The sequence below is a fragment of the Mesoplodon densirostris genome, chromosome 3, assembly GCF_025265405.1.
Source record: "Mesoplodon densirostris isolate mMesDen1 chromosome 3, mMesDen1 primary haplotype, whole genome shotgun sequence".
NCBI classification, from domain to species: domain Eukaryota; kingdom Metazoa; phylum Chordata; class Mammalia; order Artiodactyla; family Ziphiidae; genus Mesoplodon; species Mesoplodon densirostris.
This window is the reverse complement of record NC_082663.1, coordinates 74,815,493-74,835,728: the sequence shown is the minus strand read 5'-3', so window position 1 is coordinate 74,835,728 and position 20,236 is coordinate 74,815,493. Positions and strand designations below refer to the sequence as shown.

The window sequence follows — 20,236 nt, the reverse complement described above, 5'->3', positions numbered from 1 at the left end:
TGTAAGAGCTTCCCATATAAGTTCTGAAGCAGCTATAAAAAGGGGAGGGGAACTGGTTACTCTGCCTAGTCAGAGTTTTATTCAGTTGTGCCAGAAGGATGGAGACAACACAGCCGTGGGATACTGTTCTGGGCACGGAAAGCAGCCTGAACTGCATGTTGGCAAGGGGGAGACAGGCTAACAAAGGGGACAGAAGATGTGCTTGACAGTAGAGAGGGTTAGCATATGAGTAGGAGGAGATGGCATATGAGACGTAGGCTGGGGTGTGGTAGGAAAGAGCCTTGGTGGTAAAGATGAACAGCTTCAATTTCACGCAAAATACAATAAAGGCCCAGTAAAGCAAGTCCAGAAGCCGCAAATAATGGCTACAGTACAGCATTTCAAGCTGTCTACAGGGTAGATATTTAGATAAGGAGTCTTGAAAAGGGGAGGTTATAAAAGTCATGAGAGAAAACATTCAAAACTTAGTCCAAGTGTTTTCATAGAAATGAAAACACAAGCAGGGATTTAGAGGTGCCAGAGTTGGTTGTTTGTTTCTGATGTTTTCATAGTTTGAATAAATAGGAGGAGGAAAACAAAATGAAGCAAGTAAACTCAAGTTTAGGTGTTTAAGAAATAGTCACATGACTCAATCCAAAGAGAAGAAAGGTGATAATGAGGGTAAGTGAGGAGGATCTTAAGTAAAAATGATAGGGGATAAGAATTTCTTGGCAACTTGTCAGTTACTAAAGTGTTTAGGAAGACATTGTAAAAAGAAAGTAAAGAGAAGTAGAAAAATAAATAATGATAATGATTTATAATATCCTAAAGGGTTCAAACAGAAGGAATAATGTAATAGAGTGACAGGGTTGAATCATTTAATGTGCTTAAACAATTTTCCAAACTATGAGTAAATCTCTTAATAGTTCTTTTTGGTTAAATGGAATTCTAGTTTGATTTAAACAGCTGATTCTTATTTTTTCACAAATAAGTTATATTCCGACTGGAGAGATTTTACTAAAAATTGTGAAGAATTCAGCAATTGTTCACTAGCCCTTAATAATTTAAAACAACTTTGGTAATAAAGGCATCATTGTGAACCGCGCTTTTAAATCCACGCCCAAAGTTATTTGAATGGTTAGTATATTTGACCTTAACGCTAACACTTTAACAAATTACCACTAGGTGGCGAAAAAACCCAAATAGTATCTGTTAACAAAGCTAGTACAAGATCCCAAGGATTTGAACAACTAAAATAGCCACCAGGTGTCATCCAAGAGAGGAAAAAAAAAAAAAAGACTATTCTCCCCACTCAAATACAAAAATTCATAGTTTTAAGCACAACCATCTAAACTCTATCAGAGGTAAATGCCCTGTCCATTAACTGTCTAAATAGTTTGCATATTTATACTCTATATAATTTATACAATGCTCTTGACTCCAAGATACTGCCTTTCAACTAAAACCCAACTAAGTAAAATTTAATTTCATTAAAAAAACAAAAAAAAACCCCAGCAAGACCAATGAATGAGCTCAATGTATTGTGACTCATAGTTTCAACCTATCCAAATACACTGCACAAAAGAATTTAAAACGGCTTAGACACAGACAGCCAAGAATCTTCCAAAGTGTATTTGGTTATGTATATATACTTCCAGATTCATATTCTTTTTCCCTATATTTCTCTCCTATAAGCAATTTCACTGATTGCAAAAAAATCTAGATAATTATGCTGTTATGCCTTGAATCCCAGTGTGATTTTACAAAGCACTGCAATTTGTTACCAAAACGTTCACAGTAGAGACAAATGTACCTGTCCTTAAGATGTATAATGAGAATTATGTTGAACAGTCCAAAGCTGAAAATTAAAATTAAAGTTTTACAGAATTAAGCCCTATTTATATAACAAACCATGCTTTTTAAAAAAACATCTTCTGCACTTCACTAACTTCTAACAAAGATTTTTCAACGCTGTTGTAAACATTATGTCAGCTAAAACACTATGTCATGCTGCCTTTTATAAGGTGATACTTTTTTAGGCCGAATCCTATTCTTAATCCTCTGGACACAGGAGTTGTAATCATGTCATACCCTGCAAATCTAGCGGTAGGTGGTGTCTCAAAAAAGGACGTTTTCTTCCTTCTAGGAAGTGGTCAAACCTTGTTTTTCCCTCTTGTCATCAGGCAAAAACTTGATTGTTTTTCGTTGCTATCGAATTGAGAGATGGAAGAGAAAGTAGCTCGGGAGAAAGCAAAATATACTGATTAAACTATACTTGCTTCTCTTCCTTACTCCTTATAGTATTCTCTTTTAAGGTCTCGACTTGACCTCGACTGGGCTCATTTCCACCCTGCCTACAAAGCACTGGTTTTAAAAAGAAAAAAATCCAAGCCAAGAATGCTCTTGTCTATGAACGTTATCTCTTCTCTGGTTTTTATTACATTTTCTTTTGAAATTCGTTAGATTATGTTCAACAACCAGCCCTTGCCCAACCGGTTTCTACCCTTCCCCCATCTCTCTACACACATCACTTTTTCCTCCTCCCATCAGGGCAGTGGGCAAAACACTGCAGTGCCGGGAACGCACGCTTCGGGCCGGTCACTCAGCAGTTTATCCTCACTTGGCTTTGCAAACAGCTCCCCACCCAACCTTGTCCCCCAGTTCCCTCCCTCGGCCATTATCTTTCTACCAGACTGTGCTCAGTAAGGGACTCCAGCTAGCACGTCGAGGGTTTACGGTAGCCTGCCTACCAATAGGAGCCTACAATGAAGAGAAGTCAGGTTCAGCCTCCCGGCAGCCCCAGTGTCTTCTTCCCCAGGCTGTACACCTACTGTACCCGCGAGCGAGCCGGGCGCGGGAGGGTGCGCGCAGGGAGGGCGGACAGCAGCCGCGGCGTGCGCATGCGCACTGGGGTTGTTTTTCACAAAGCTGCTCTTAAAGTGAGCTGGCAGCTTCCAGCCGCCCGTCTTTGTAAGGAGACCACTGAGACTAGCAGGATCGCGGAGCAGCAGCCTCTGTGCTGCCCTGACTTTTTAAGAAATCTCAATGAACTATTTGTAAGGAATCACTGATCCTGCCTGCAAGCTCTTTGCACGGCAAAGACATCGATCAGTGTTAAGTGAAGATCCCATTTTATATGTGATCTTGACTTTTTTGTCTTACATTATATTTTTTATAGATTTTGTTATAAACATGGTGCTGGGAAAGGTAAAGAGTTTGACAATAAGCTTTGACTGTCTTAATGACAGCAATGTCCCTGTGTATTCTAGTGGGGATACAGTCTCAGGAAGGGTGAATTTAGAAGTTACTGGGGAAATCAGAGTAAAATCTCTTAAAATTCATGCAAGAGGACATGCGAAAGTACGCTGGACCGAATCGAGAAACGCCGGCTCCAATACTGCCTATACACAGAATTACACTGAAGAAGTAGAATATTTCAACCATAAAGACATCTTAATTGGACACGAAAGAGGTAAGTTTTTTACATTATTCAGAAATTATTATACCTGTTTTCTTTGGCAAAGTACCTTTTCAATTTTTCTGAATTAATGTAATCCTACTCCTACCATAACGTATAGCTGTTTGATAAAGGTTGGAAAGGTGGAAGATTTGAATTCTCCTTGACATTCATCGTGTGTTAAGCCGTAATGCATGCAGGCATCTGCAAAGTGACTGCAAACTGCACTTATTCCACTACCTCTATACCCGGCTTGGTCTGTGCCATACACAATTGCAATCCATTTCCACCTTACGTATAAATTCTGCTTATATGCGATTCAGTAATTTTACTAATGTTTTCAAGTGAATTGCTAAAAGCTGCAGTCCAATATTAGGTTTTTCCCTTGTACTCTGCAACCTTAGATCTTAAAAACTAAGCTTCAGTGAAGAAATGGAGTAACATTTTTAAGTGGGTTAATAGGTGTATTTCATTTTTAATATTGACACGCAAAAGACTTAAGAGAATTGATCGTTGTTCTTTGATAATGGGTTTCTGTGGTTTATTTTGACATATGGTATCAACACCCCACGTGTTTTTTCCCTATTCTTTCCAGTTCCTTTAGAAATTTACATCAAGCATTCTCTATTTTAAAGGACAGCACCTATCATTATGATATGTTTAAAGTCAGTTTTAGAAGCCATATAGGGTGAGAAATTTTCTTTTCCAAGCATCATGCCTAACTTTGGAACGTGCATTCAATGAAACCCGTGCCAGTCAAATGGAATTGAAAAGTATTAGGCTCATTGGATTTGATTTTTGGTTAGAAACTGGAGATAAAGGGTTGTCAAAGGGAGAAGGGGTCCTGAGATTTCAAATCTATTGTTTAAATGGTTACATTGTGGAAATATAGCAGACTCTAAGCTTGTTTTTCTAAGTTTCCACCCTTTGTTAGAAGCGGTTCAATCCTGTTTCGGACCAGTTCTGGGGGGTGGTGAGGAGGGGCGCTTGTTCTGCTCTCAGCAGATTGGTTACACGCGTCAGGTGGTGGCGATGACTTAATTCCTAGCCCAAGAAGAATATAGTGTTAAAACTGGTTATGTAATTTTGTCCTTCTCCTTTTTAATGCAGTATTTAACTCGAATGTTGATGATTTTTCAGAGTAGAGCACATTTTTACCTCCATTTTTAATTAAAAAAATACACATCCACGAGGAAGTGCTAATTGAACTAAGGCAAGTGTAGAACGTAGGGTACTTTGAGTTACATCATGAATGCATTATTTTTAAAATATTAAGATGAAATAAATCTTTAGTTGGATTTTCAGTTACACATAGGTAATTTGCATCCTGAAATAATTTTTAGTTAACCTCTCCAAGCAGTGACAGTGATAAGAATGCAACTGCCTAATGACAGTCCTGGTATTTGTTGAACAGGACACACAAGAGTTTGTATTTGATCCTTCCTGGACTGGCAGCTTTTTATAATGAGTGAGAAGAAACAAAGGTTTTTAAGGAGTTGAGGTTTGCAGTGGGGTAAAAGTAGAATAACGACTTATGGGGATAATTTCATTAATTGCGCCACGATTTCATAGTAAAGAACACTATGTGCCCCGCACCCCCACGAGACACCCCTCAACCCCTGCAAGCTTGAACGAGCTTCGCTTGGAATAGTTTCAATGACTTAAAACTGGGACCTCTCAAACTAGCCTGGTAACTGAGACCCCGCCCTGGGCGGCCGGCGATAGGCGGAGCCGGGTTTGTTAGCCTGTTGCTAAGGCGATGCCAGGCTCTGATTGGATTGGGCGCGAGAGGGTGGGGAGAGTGGGCTCGCCGGCTGGGGTGAGGCTTGGAACCGGCGTGCGCCGGTAAAGGTCCCTTCTGAGCTACGGCCCCCGCCCCTACACTCATCCCTGCCCGGGCTTCTGGAGGCGCGCGGGGCTCATGTTACATACCGTTCTGTTGCCCCTCACCTGGGCCCGCTTGCAGCCCCGAAAGGAACGACTACAGGTTTCAACAGAGTGGAGAGGAGAAGCTTCCGCCGGCCTTACAGGTGCCGGATGGCCCTGGGCGCAACTTTTTAGCTGACAATCCCATTCACGGCAAATTGGGTGGGCAGGGTTAGCAGGACCACATTTTCGGGTGGAAGTTGTCAGGCAGCTTCTGTGAACGCTTGTCTTCCTCTTAGCTGAAACAGCGTGTTTCCCTTTCTATGCAGTCACAGACTGGCTACCTTGATGTGACCCGAGTGGGGAGAGAGCGCCAAGACTGGCCGGGACGGGGAAGGAAAAGTGACACTAACATTGAAAGCGGGGTGGGGTGGGGGCTTCGGCGAGTATTCCTTGCCCCCTTGTCATTGTTTCTTTGGGGCTTTTCCACCCCGCGCCCCCTTCCCCGCCGCCGTCGCCGCAACTGTAAAGGTGTCAGGGTGGCCCGAGCCAGATCGAACCGGTCACCGGCCGGGGCGTGTAAAGCGGAAGCGCCGCAGCGTGCTCGCCCCGCCCCACGTCAGCAGGCTAGGCTGCGCGGCCGCGAGCGCGAGCGCCGTGCGACATATGCCGTATGTATAGCGGGGCGCGCGGGCGGCGGCGGCGGCGGCGCGCGGGCGGGCCGGCTGGGATCTGCTCGCGCCGGTTTAGGCCGGTCCTCTCCTGCTCCGGTCTAGTTCTTGATTGACAGCCCGGCACTTGTTTACCACGGCGCGGCCGCCGCCGCTCGCCTCGATGAGACTGCTGAGCTGGCACAAAAAAGGGAGCGAGACGGGAAGAAAGGGAGAGGGAGACAAACTTTGGGCGCCGTCGTGGGGAGCGATTTTAAATGGCCCCCAGCTCATCAGCGGGATTTCGGTGCTGAAATCCCATAGAGAGGATTTGCACGGGGGGAGAAGAAAATATTACTGAGGTAGAAGGGAGTCTTGGTGATTTTTTTTTGAATAAAAGTTTCCACATATAGGCGCTTTTTTCCTTTTCTCCTGTGGTGGAAGGGAAGCATCACGGTTTTTGTGTGAATTCATTACTTTGGTGAGGGAAAGTTAAATGATAATACCCGTTTCTCTTAGTCTCCTGGTTAATGATAAAGGTTTCTACACCGAGAAAACTGCGCTAGTAGACGTTTATGTAATTAAATTACCCGGTCAGAACGCTTTAGAAAATCATTTTAAGAATCCAGAACACCCTCCCACATTTCGTTATATTTGTTTTGGAGACGTTTTGGAGATAACCTATTTGAGCAAAAGAAATTGGTTGTAAAATAAAGTCATCCCGTTTTTTCTAGCAATGGGAAACAAACCTAGTCTTCATTTTTCAAGGATGTGTGACAGTTGTTTCCATTAAGCAGGCACCTTTTAAATCTAAGGTATAGTTTATATATACGAATTTTTAGCTGTTGCTAGGACAGACTGAGGTTGTCATAATTTTAGATTCAATAAGAATTTTTATTTTTAGCTATGAAACTGACATTAAAATCACTGTTCCTTTTTTTTTAACTCCAACATCTATTTGACAGAGTTTTCTAATGGTTTTAGAGCTTTAACATTCGCATCTTCTGCATCAAAACTGACATATTTTAAAAGGCTTACATGAACAGTTTTCATTTTATATATAGTCTTAATAGGATAAATTTAAATAAGTGGATGAAGAGAAAGGTAACATCTTAGTATGAGATTTGAAATCTGAATCTTTTGTTGAGCCTGTATTGTCACACAGATGCTTTACAGTTTAGGTTGTTTTCCATTGAAAAACCAGCTATGGGGTATAAGTATTAATTATCCCCATTCTACAGATGAAGCAACTGAAGACAGGACTTTTATTTTACCCAGAGGAAGTGATGAAGTTGGAATTAGAACTCAGATCTCTCACACTCTAAAGTTTGTGGCCTTAATTACCATGTGAGCATCTTTAAAGTTCTGCCACCAGGAAGAGAGTGTAAAGCTTTATTAAAAAGTTTTTTGTTTTCTTTTTCTGTTTGTTTTAGATGATGATAATTCCGAAGAAGGCTTCAACACTATTCATTCAGGAAGGCATGAATATGCATTCAGCTTCGAGCTTCCACAGACGTAAGTATTTTGTAACAGGCATTTTTCATAAACATCCATTCTTTTAAAATGAAACATTCTAAATTTAAATATTTTTAGTTTAAAAAAAAAAACCCTTTTCATTACTGAAACTTGCTACAGGAAAACATATACTCAGAAAAGAAGCTATTTTTTTAATCTAGAGTGGCAATATTATAGAAAGCAAAGCTCAATTCTTAGTATTCTGTCTCAAGTTTTATATGGTTTTTAAAACTTGAATAGTATTTCATTTAAAGTGAGTGAATTGGAAGGTGCCAGTGAAATAGTAAGCACTTATACTTAGTTTATCATCAGCACTAGCAGAAAAGGTAGAACATAACAAGTCTCTCATTTAGTAGTTTATAAAAATTCAGTGATCATTTTTTCTACTGATGCTACCCAACAGCAGTAAGCTAAGAAAGTCAAAATAATTAAGAATATCCTCACTTTAGAAGTGATGTGTTTTTTCTGATATGAATTCATTAGCTTCTGTGCAAAGAGCTATTGAGAAGGTCACTCGAGATACTATGACCTGGACTTAAAAGGAAACATCCATCAGAGATACCTTAATATAAGGCTTGGAATCTAGTATGAAAGGAAGAAGGAAAGTAGTATATTCTTAATGTAATAATAAATCATTTGAGGAAATTATACAAAGAGTAATTTTTGAAAAAAATGCCTTAACAGATATTAAAACATGCAAAGTGGCACTTGTACTGTTTGCTCTGAAAGGTAAACTTGCATTACATAAGAACTTCAAGTGCCAAAGGTACATAATTCTGTATTTTTTTAAGTTCTAGTACTTGTTATATATGGATAGAGTTCATAAAGGGTATTTTTCAGAGTATCCTGTGTATCATATTGCTTAAGAACATGATTTTTAATATAATGCCCTAATTACTTTCTGAGAGAAATATTTTAAGTCTGAATACAATAGGACTAATACATTTGGGCCTGAATATTTTCAAAGGATGGAAGTAATTTAATATATATTTTTTAAATTCTATCTATAAACCAAAGTCATTTAAAGTAAACTCTAGAAGACTAGCATAGATCCTGCGTTTTATTTCTCTGCTATACAAGTTAATGCAGAAGTCTAAAATACAAAACAAAAAGTAAAATACCACTACACCTCGTAAAAAGCTAGCACTCTACCTTGTAAATAAATGAACCTTGTGCATTTTTCTAATGAAATTATGAAAAAGAGACTAAATTCACTAAAATAAAATCTTTCACAAGTAATAAAATCTGGGAGAGTTGAAAAAGAATTCTGATTCTCTTGATACAGGTCAACAGAAGAGATTCTTTTTCTTTTTAAGTCTATATTAAGAAAGCATGGCCAAAAAGTGTTAGAACATAAGTAAACTGGGAAATGTAAAAGCATTTTTTTAGAGCTTCAGTGGATTTAATGAAATGTGAAAAACTTTTGAAACTATAACGACTATTCCAGGCCTTTTCTAAATCTTAATTAGTTACTATAATAAGAGATAATAATAATTCTTAGTTAATGCAAAGTGGAGCGCCATAGGGAGTCATTTGGTCTGAGTGTTTAACCAGTGTCCAGAATATCTCAATAGAAATAGTTAAACCATTCTTAACTTTATTTTTTAAACTAAAGTCTTGACTTTTTCAAGAATTGTTCATTTCCAGACTTTCGTAATTTTGCCACCAGCATTAAAAGTAGCCTCTTCTTAGTTTAAAGAGATTGTATTCTTCTGGCTTTTTTAACCAAATTTCTGTAATATTTAACAACTATGTGTTATTATTTGGAAACAGAAGGTTTTTTCCCCAGTGACTTATCCCTTTGGAAATATAAATTATGCCTTTGATAACTCATTGATGTATAAACTTACAATATATTAACACTTCTGTGCTGAGCTACTGTATAAATATTAAAAAGAGGTGTAAGATTAATATATTGACCTTTATATTCTGCACAGACCACTTGCTACCTCATTCGAAGGCCGACATGGCAGTGTGCGCTATTGGGTGAAAGCCGAATTGCACAGGCCTTGGCTTCTACCAGTAAAATTAAAGAAGGAATTTACAGTCTTTGAGCATATAGATATCAACACTCCTTCATTACTGGTAAGAATTAACTGAATTCTTCATTTTTTGTTTTTGGCATATAAATATTAAAGAATAATCACCTAAACTACATACACATTCTTTATAATTTTTAAATAGTAACTTCATTTTTGAATTACATAAATACCATTTTCAAAAAAATAGTTAAGAGCACACAAATTAATGCAGAATATGCTCACATTTTCTGATACTATAATAACTTTAAGTAAAATTTTAAAGTAAGACCAGTATTTGGTATGAAATATCTTCCTCAGAAGGTAACAGAAATAACAAAAGAATAGATCTGTTCCCTAAATAATTTTAGTGGAAAAGGAACAGTAGTATCAATTGTTATTATAACAATATCACTTAACTTGAAAATATCATAATCTAAAATTTGTATTATTTATTGCATTATTCCAATATAGGGATAGTTGTCAAATGATGGGGAGATTATTATTTTCATGAAAAAACTTAAATTCTGTTTTAAAGGAAATCTTTTTTAATTGTATTTTTTCACAAGATTCAAATTTGATTTCAAAAACTTTACTCGGTTTAAACAAATAATAACATCTTTAAGCAAGTAAAACTAACCTTAAAAATGAGCAGTTTTCTTTTTTTACGTATGGAGTTTTACAATCTCAGAGAAAGATGTTATCATTTGGGATTATAACCAAGTTGCTTTCCAAACTGCCTCTTTTTTTTTTTTTTTAAAGGCAGTTTAAATGGAATGTGGAAAGGGTTTTTTTTTTTTTTTTCTGTTTGTTTTTTTTGGTTGTTTTTTAATTACTGTGTATGTAAATAGCCTGGGCTAAAACTATGTTTATGAAATATGATGTTAAACCCTGTACCCTTTTTTCTTTAATTGAATGGAAACTTGTATAAAGACAAAAATACTAATATAAATCAGAAGCCATTGGTTAGTGGAAAAGTATATTTGGATACTGAAGAAGAAAAAAAAAACACTACTTTTAATGTTAAATTCTTCAAGAATTTAAGATTGTATTTTAAAACATTCTATTACTGTCTCAATTCATACATTGATCTTTTTCTATAAATTTATTTCTTACAGTCACCCCAAGCAGGCACAAAAGAAAAGACTCTCTGTTGCTGGTTCTGTACCTCAGGCCCAATATCCTTAAGTGCCAAAATTGAAAGGAAGGGCTATACGCCAGGTATGTATGAGGTGGATTCCCACAAAAAATGATCTTTCTTCACTTAGCTCTTGTGTATAAATTTACATTATTTCTACTAAATGCAGACATGATACAGTATTCTTTGGTAAAATATCATAAATTGTGCTTATCCACTTTCCTTTTATAAATTGGAATGTAGTCTTTTTTAAATTGCTACTGTAAATGTGTAGTTTATTTTTGTAACTATAAGTTACTTGCCACTCTTAGGATAGCTTTTTATCCATGTAGTTCATTGAACTTTCAGACTTTAGCCTGAGAGTCTACATTTGTTTTGGGGTTGGTTGGTTGGTTGGTTGGTTTTTAACAGTAGATATATTTTTTTTTCCTGTAGGTGAATCAATTCAGATATTTGCTGAGATTGAGAACTGCTCCTCCCGAATGGTGGTGCCAAAGGCAGCCATTTACCAAACACAGGCCTTCTATGCCAAAGGGAAAATGAAGGAAGTCAAACAGCTCGTGGCTAACTTGCGTGGGGAATCCTTATCATCTGGAAAGACAGAGACGTGGAATGGCAAGTTGCTGAAAATTCCACCAGTTTCTCCCTCTATCCTCGACTGTAGTATAATCCGTGTGGAATATTCACTAATGGTATGTATAGATTTAAGGGGTTGGGGTGGGTTTTTTTAGGTTTTAAAGTCGTAAGAGTATCATTTTGTCTTATCCAGGATTTGATTTTTTTTATTCCATGTGTGATATACATAATTATATGTAATTCTTTATATAGTTTGGAATATAATTACTAATTTTACCTGAGGTAAATGTACACAATGGAGAAACTTTTCAAGTATATCATATGTATGTAAGTTTTAAAATGAAGTAAATGAGAGCCTCAAATAACATTAGATTGGGTTATTCATTTTTTTTAAAGGAAATGCTACTTGGCTTCTAAACCTAACATCTCCTTTCATTGTTTAGGTATACGTGGATATTCCTGGAGCTATGGATTTATTTCTTAATTTGCCACTTGTCATTGGTACCATTCCTCTACATCCATTTGGTAGCAGAACCTCAAGTGTAAGCAGTCAGTGTAGCATGAATATGAACTGGCTTGGTTTATCCCTACCTGAAAGACCTGAAGGTAATAATTTGATAATGCATATCTAAGCTTAATCTGTTACTTTCAAGAACATAATTTTGCTTCTGATATTTTATGATTAAAGTTTGTCTATACTTGAAGAGAGTAGATGTGCCCCTAATGTTAGGTTTAAAACGTATATCCCCCTAGTTTTGATCACAAGACAAATTATTATTATGTTACCTTGACATTCCTTTTTAATACCTTCTATTCTGTGTATTTTGACATGCATAAGAACGTGCTGTTCGAATTGCGTGTATCTTTTTCCTTCAGCACCACCCAGCTATGCAGAAGTGGTAACAGAGGAACAAAGGCGGAATAATCTTGCACCAGTGAGTGCTTGTGATGACTTTGAGAGAGCGCTTCAGGGACCACTGTTTGCATATATTCAGGAGTTTCGTTTCTTGCCTCCACCTCTTTATTCAGAGGTAAGCACCAAACCCTCAAGTACAAAATGGGCTGTGACTCTCTTAGTAAACAGTATTGCAGACTTTTTAAAAACAGTTAGGTTTTGATTATCATGATAAGAGAAAAATAATTTTGAACAACAGATTAAAAGTTAGATCATAAGGTTGTCACTATTTACTAAGTTTGACCCAGAGGCAGGACTGGTCTCTTATATTATTGGGGAAATAAAGATAGTGATCTAACCTCATACTTCCAAAATGCCAGTTAAAGGAATAATTCATCTTTCAAAGCATCTATAGAACTGGCATTTTACAGTCATTGATTAAATAGCTAGAATTTATCTTATTCATCATCCTTTTCCAATTTAATTTACATATTTTAACATTCTCAGTCATAAGGGAAAATAACATATGTAATAACATCTTAAACAGCATTCCTGTACTCTTAGATTATTTTTATTCATCTCAAGTAACTAAGCACTTACATGAATAAAACATGGCCCTTGGGAGAAGCGTACAGACTGGTGAGAAAAACAAACTTAGAAGCAAAATATGACCTAACAATGTAATAGTAATGCACAGTTCATTTGAGGAGCAGCTTGCAGGGTCTTGAGAATCAGGAAGGGCTTCCCTAAGAAGGTGATTGTTAGACTGATTCTTGAAGAGTAAGTATTCTCAAAATGTAGAATGTTCCAGGCAGGAAGAAAAATATGTGCAAAGGAAAGGAGGTAGGAGCAATCCAGCAATGTCGGGATACTTCAGAATATATATATACATAATAACACATTGTAGGGACTTTAGAGTTGGCCTTGATACCAATTTAATACCAAATGATTTTGTAAATCACTAGCATCAGCTTTTTCTTTTTGGTTGCTGTAGTTTAGACAGCTATTTTACAGTGAAATATTACTCCCAAGAAAGACATAAAAGGATTGTTTCACTCTTCAACGAATTGCTTTTATTTTTTTATTTTTTTCCCCTTAATACCATGACTAGAAGAGTCAGTTTTCCTTTGGATGTGATTAATATGAAATCCACTTTATTCATTGATTATAGGATGTTCAGAATCTGTTCTGTTCTCTGCAGATTCTTGATTGGACATAATTTTTCTATCCCACTAATTTCAATTCATAAAATTATTAGATGCTAAAAATGTCCTCCCACTTTTTAGAAACACTGTCACTACATTTTTATTCTGACATTTCTGTCTTGCTTATTAAGTCCCTCATTTGTGATTTGATCTGACAGGCATTTTAAAAGAATGGCAATCTAAGTATCCACTTTTAAGCAATTTGCCATAAAATCTACCTCCTCTTTTAAAATGAACTAAAGATAATTAAGAGAATTCAAAACTTTTAAAATCCTAAATTGGTTCAGGGTGTGGTTTAATTATTTAACATCTAGCCACATAGAGGGAGGAAAGTATTGTAAATGGGTCTTGTCCAAAAGATCTTTCAGTAAAAGAAATGTATTAAACCCAACAATTTGCCTTCCTGTGCCCACTCTTTGTACCTGAGAAGCAACTGAAATATGTTCACTTTTATTAAGTGTATGTGCATATGAAAGTCACTACAGAAAGAGGCAAGGTGGGAAGCCTCTAGAGCATTTTGGGTTCACCATTCCTATTTCTTGATATACACTGTATTCCTAGGCCCTCCCTAGGGCTTTACACCCATGAGTTATTACCTCACGTAAGCACCAAGAACTTTGTTTACACAACTACATTCTTCCCAAAGCTCGGGAAAAGATGAGTTGACTTTTTTGTAACAGGAAGAAATTGATACTTTACAGAAGAAAATCACTGCTATGAAAATGTTGGCCAATTGTGTATTTGAGTCTTAAGTATGACTAAGTGCTGAGTAAAACTCCATTCTCTGATAGAACATTACCTTTAGCTTTTGTCAAATAAAACTATTCCGGCATACCTTTCTAAATTTAATTGTTAATCTAGTAATTGAATAGCAAGTACTTTATAGATGATACTAATACCCTTTTTTCCCCATACAAACTCTGTATGTTCTTTCTGATTACATTTCTCAACCAGTACTCAAAATATTAGCCTATTTGCTGCATTCTTACTAAACCTTATCAATTAACTTTGGTTTTGGGTTTTTTTTTCTCTTTTCTTTCTAGATTGATCCAAATCCTGATCAGTCAGCAGATGATAGACCATCCTGCCCGTCTCGTTGAAGGAATACTTGATTAAATCAAGTTGATGTGGGTTCCGAACTGTATCTCTTCCCTTCCCGGCTGAGGACAGAGAAGTATCTTGGAGACACGTTTTCAGAGGAAGTGGAATTGCTTTTGCCCAGAAAAATGGCGAATACATGAAACAACCAGTGATCATGCTTTAGAAGCCTACAGCAACATTCTGGGACTGCTCCAACATGCTTGAAGATCTAAGCTTTTTTCCTTTAAAACTGGCACATACTAAGAGCAGTCTTCTTAGCCTATGGTCATACGTGTCAAGACACCACGTTGTAAAGAGGGATGATTTCCTTCTTTTGATTTGAAAATTTGCACATGCTCAATGCTTACATTGTGCGGTTCCATGTCACTACAGCTTTTTTTTTTCCATTTATGCCAGACTCTTGATACTCTTTTAAAACTTGTTTGCAGTGAGCACAACAAGGAACAAAAGAAAGCTTTGAAAAAAACTTTAACATGAAAAAAACGCACTGACATTTTTTTTTTTAATTTAATATAGCCTGGACTTTACCTGCGTATGCACATGCTCAGAATTGTCCTACTAGGCTGACCATGTATCACCTCTTCAGCTTGGATCCTATTGTGGATTTATTTACAAACATCAAATGCCTTCAAGCCAATCCTTCTTGCTGTATGTTTTGCAGCCTACTGTAGTAGATACGCAACAGATATGTGGGAAAAGAGATAAGAGGAGGAAGCTAATAAGAGACTGTCAAGATTGTATACCTTCTTGGTTTCTTTTAAGAATTTGTTGCCTTTCTACTATTACAGCAAAGCAGCATTTTGTTACTGACTGCCTAAAATCACTTAATCTCAGGTGAACGCATCACTTGCCAAACTGTTGGAATGCTATTTGTGTTTTGTTGCACTGTTGAGTTTTTTTGTTTGTTTGTTTGGTTGGCTTTTTGGAGAGGGAAATTTGGAAAAGGGACATACACAAAAGTGATAACCCACCCGCATTGCCTTTTTATCATTACATATGAGAAGAAACTAGCAGAGCTAAGAATGGAGTAAAGAGAGGCAGTATGGCAGGCACCAGCAAAGAGTTAAGGGCTGTTGCTCTTAAAAATTATTGTTACTTTTTATTATTATTTTAAAAGTATGGAAGTTTTCCAGTCACTGGAAAGGAGGAGAAAGTGCATTTATTTTTATACAGAGTTACTTAATTACCTCCAAAACACATATGTTGGAAATCGTTTTTGCTGGTGCAGAGTATTTTCATGAGCAGGAATATATATGTTCAGATTATGATAGAGAGCTCAATTTAAACATTTCCTATCCTGCTCAAGCTTGACAGAGCTTGAAAACCCAAGTTTATTCTAAAAGTGTATAACTTCAAAATTACAAATACTAAGAATATGTGCTGGAATAATAACTTTTATATTTTTGTGGTTCTTTTAATGAAAGTATTTTCTTCCATTACCTAAAGAAGATTTTCCTAAGCATGAGAAATCATTCACTTTCAGTATATATAGTTATGAAGAACGATCACATCAGTAAATTATAGCTTATATTAAAGATAATTTACAGTTGGCTCATAAATATACCAGCATTCATGAAGACACTTATAACTGCATTTTCCAAGGTACCAAGTTGTACTGATTGTCTTATTTTAGAAGGAATTCAGCTCTGATGTATCTTAATGAAAATCAGCATCTCTGGTGTTGCAACATATGCGTGAAATGGGTCTTACATCTATCCTGCCATTTAATCCCACAGTTAATAAAGTGGCTGAAAATAATAGTAACTCTGGCTTGGTGCTTGACCTGGTTAAATACTGTCTTAAAGCTTCATACAAAACAAATAGGCTTTTCCATAAGTGGCCTTTAAGAAAACATGGAAGACAATTCATGTTTGAAAAATGCTGACAGGGTGAAGAAAGCCCATGTAAAAATGAATCGCGTTTTAAGTGATTCGGTTAAAGGGTTTGGGCTCCCATAGCAAACTAATACTAGATAATAAGGAAATGGGGGTGAAATATTTTTTTATTGTTGTTAAATCATTTTGTGAATGTCCCCCTCAAAAGAAGCTAATGGAATATTTGGCATAAAGGGCATTTGGTGGTTTTATTTTTGTTGGGGCGGGGGGGGTGGGGGGATTGTCAGAAAATCCCTTTTCTCTTCTTATGTCTAACTGACTAGGGAACAATTATTGATATGCATAGCATTGGAATACTTATCACCATATACTCTTAAATAACACATGAGGAAAGAATGACCAATATTCTGATAATTGGCACTGGGTTACAAAATGTGATAAAATTTCAAATATATAAAACTTTATCAAATAAAGTTTTATTTTCCCCATTAAAGTATTCCTTTACTTTCTTACTTAGAGGCATTACTCCTTTCTAAATATTGGTCAATTCTTGATATAAGATGTGAGGTTCACAGGTGTATTCCAGTATTCAAGATAGATTCCTGATTTTTCAATTAGGAAAAGTAAAATCCAAAATGTTAGCAAAACGAAGTGCAATATTAAATGTTTGCTTTATAGATTATATTCTGTGGCTGTTTGTAATTTCTCTCTTTTTTTCTTTTTTATTTGGTGCTGAATATGTCCTTGTAGGCTGTTTTAAGAAAACAATATGTGGGAAATGATTTAATTTTTCCTATTGCTCTTCCTTGTGGAAAATAAAAGTGTTTTTGGTTTTTTTCCTTTTTGTAAACTTGTTTGGAGATTTATTTGAATCTTGATCATATCAGTAACTCATCATACATGCAAACACAATTAAGACTACAATTAGGGAGTTCCTTGGTAGTCTAGTGGTAAGGATTCAGTGCTTTCACTGCCATGGCCTGGGTTCAATTCCTGGTCAGGGAACTGAGATCCCTCAAGCCACACAGCATGACCAAAAATTTTAAAAAAATAAAAGGAAGACTACAATTAAACTCTTAAGCCATTCTGGGTAAGAATTGTTTCTAGCTCTCTGCTAAAGGAAATTACTGAAGGCTTAAAGGAATTTTTAGTACAAATTATCGTTTTACTTAATGATTCACTAAGCTATGGATTTTTTAAATAAAATTTAAAAGTTAGAAAAAAAGATATATAAATTTCCATCTTACACATGAACCAAACTTAACCAGGTATATTTTCAGGTACTAATTCTTTTTCTCTATGATGTGTCCAAGTTTCTAGTATTTTAAGAGCCCATAAATTTAAAAGTTGTATTAATCTAATCTTGAAACAATTTTTCTAAATTTTAAAACGTCCTTTTTCTCAAAGAATGTCTGAATTTTATAGTGATTTGTAACAAGAAGTACGTTTGGAATCACATTTAGAAGTTATCTTCTTTCAGTGTTTATACATTCACGGATGAACTATCAAGTTGTATATGTGCCTTAGTATGATTCTCCACTCTTCTCAAATGTATACACACATGGAAAAAAGTGTGTTACAAAGAGACATTTAGAGACAGACATATTGTATTTTATAGAAATACTATCATCCTTGTTAACAGCAATCTACATAATATCTTAATATGATAAGAAAATAAAAATGACTAGAAGAAGAGGAATCATAGCATGAGAAGGGGAGACCTAGGTTCTGGGTTCTATGGCTTTAGATGTAGCCTTGAACAAGATATGTGAATTTTGATTTCTTCATTAGACAGTTCAGTACATGTCTCAAATTATATAAAAGACAGTTATCTGGGTCTAATTTTTGCCTTACATCACCTATACTCATCAAACTCCCTTTGTCATTATAATTTATTGAATGGCCAACATTCGTATATTTATCAGGACTTTTGATTGTAACAGAGGGAGAAACTCAGACTAGCTTAAGTAAAATATTAAATAGTAATTCCAGGGATGAACTATATTAAGCACATTTGGATCCAGAAATCCAAATAATCGTCTGGGGACACACTCATCTCTCATCTCCATTCACTTACCCTTTTTCATATTAGCATTATTTTTTCCTATCAGCCTATCCTTTCATGTTAGACGGGTCAGAAAAGACGACCTCAGCGTTTATAGCTCACAGAAGAAATACTATCTCAAGTCCCCAAATCACTTGTTAGGGAAAATCCTGGTTGGCCAATACCTGGGTCATGTTTCATGCTACCTAGAATGGATCCCAAAAGAAAGAGTTGTGTTTCCAGAAGAAGGGAGAAAAGAGATCACTATATTCTTACTATTCAAGTGCTGTCCAAACCAGCAGCAATGGCATCACCTGAGAGCTCATTAGAAGAGGAAAATATCAAGATCTATCACAGAATATTGACCCAAAACACCTGTTTACATGATTCCCAGGTGATTTGTACAATAAGTACAGCAAAGTTTGAGAAACTGCAGCACACCAAACAAACGTATGAGACGAAAACAATAGGCAACTTTGTTTTCATGAATCCCAAGGTGTAACAGAGCTGAGGATTTGGGCCACTTAATACGTGAAAAATAACCAAGCCATTTTAAGTCCCAAGGCATATTTATGGCTTGATATTTTTGAGATAGAATTTTGTAACTACTGAGATGGTGGCAATTTTTTTCTTTATTTTTTAAAATTTATTTATTTTTGGCTGCATTGGGTCTTCGTTGCTGTGCGCGGGCTTTCTCTAGTTGCAGCGAGCGGGGGGCTACTCTTCGTTGTGGTGTGCGGGCTTCTCATCGCGGGGGATTCTCTGTTGCGGAGCACGGGCTCTAAGCACACAGGCTTCAACAGTTGTGGCTGCAGGCTTCAGTAGTTGTGGCACACAGGCTCAGTAGTTGTGGCTCGCGGGCTCTAGTCTGCAGGCTCAGTAGTTGTGGCTCACGGGCTTAGTTACTCCGCGACATGTGGTATCTTCCTGGACCAGGGATTGAACCCATGTCCCCATGCATTGGCAGGCGTATTCTTAACCGCTGCACCACTAGGGAAGTCCCTGGTGGCAATTATTATACCTTTGGAACTCCCATGTCAACAATCGGCATTTCTCAAAACTTCCATGACTGAATAACGAAATTTGCCTTTTCATTTCTTGATATCAAATCAAGACAGAGGGGAAATACATTTTTCAATTCACGAGAAAAGAATTATTGATATAAGAAAATTTATTTTGACTTTTTTTTTTTTTTGACTTTTGAGGAATGTAAGTCTGCAATATTCTGAAGAAAAAAATTTTAGGGAAATAACCCAGAGATGTGGTAAACACATGAATATGGAAAGGTCACCTCAAATCCAAGACAACTAGTAGTTTAAAAATCCAAAAGCACATGCCCAACTGGAAATGGAACCAGTATCACTGTCTTTGACTGCTGAACAGCACAAAGGTAAACATAAAAGGAGAGGAATTTTTTTTCAAATTAGCTTCACAAATATCAACTTAGACAAATAATGTCAAGGTAATATATAGAGCCAAAAAGCAATAAAGATGCTTTAGAATAGTTTATAGCATTTATATGTTAAAAGTGTATAGTCTAGGGACTTCCCTGGTGGTCCAGTGGGTAAGATTCCGTGCTCCCAATGCAGGGGGCTGGTGTTCAATCCCTGGTCGGGGAACTAGATCCCACGTGCATGCCACAGCTAAGAGTCCACATGCCGGGACTAAGGGTCCACATGCCACAACTAAGAAATCCGCATGCCGTCACTAAGAAGTCCACATACCGCAACAAAGATACTGCATGCCACAACTAACACCCGACACAGCCAAAATGAATATTAATAAATATTTATTAATAAATAAAAATATATAAATAAATTTATATTTTTAATGTTTAAAAAAATCATCCCTTTTTTAAAAAGTATATAGGGAGACTTCCGGGTAAGATGGCGGAAGAGTAAGACGCGGAGATCACCTTCCTCCCCACGGATACACCAGAAATACAGCTACACGTGGA

General features: G+C 36.7%; 1 protein-coding gene across 2 annotated transcripts; it reads left to right on the top strand.

Moving 5' to 3' along the window:
- Positions 1–2,887: 2,887 nt before the first annotated feature.
- On the top strand, positions 2,888–17,051 carry ARRDC3 (arrestin domain containing 3). Of its 2 annotated transcripts, XM_060093148.1 has the most exons (8): positions 2,893–3,451; positions 7,386–7,467; positions 9,405–9,552; positions 10,604–10,706; positions 11,059–11,315; positions 11,643–11,805; positions 12,076–12,230; positions 14,343–17,051. In XM_060093148.1, exons 1-8 carry the CDS (start codon positions 3,172–3,174, stop codon positions 14,397–14,399), a joined length of 1,245 nt encoding a protein of 414 aa, XP_059949131.1. In that variant the 5' UTR covers positions 2,893–3,171; the 3' UTR covers positions 14,400–17,051. The 2 variants fall into 2 exon arrangements, with proteins under 2 accessions (XP_059949132.1, XP_059949131.1); XM_060093149.1 differs by lacking the exon at positions 14,343–17,051 and having other exon boundaries at positions 2,888–3,451; positions 12,038–12,189.
- Positions 17,052–20,236: the final 3,185 nt, after the last annotated feature.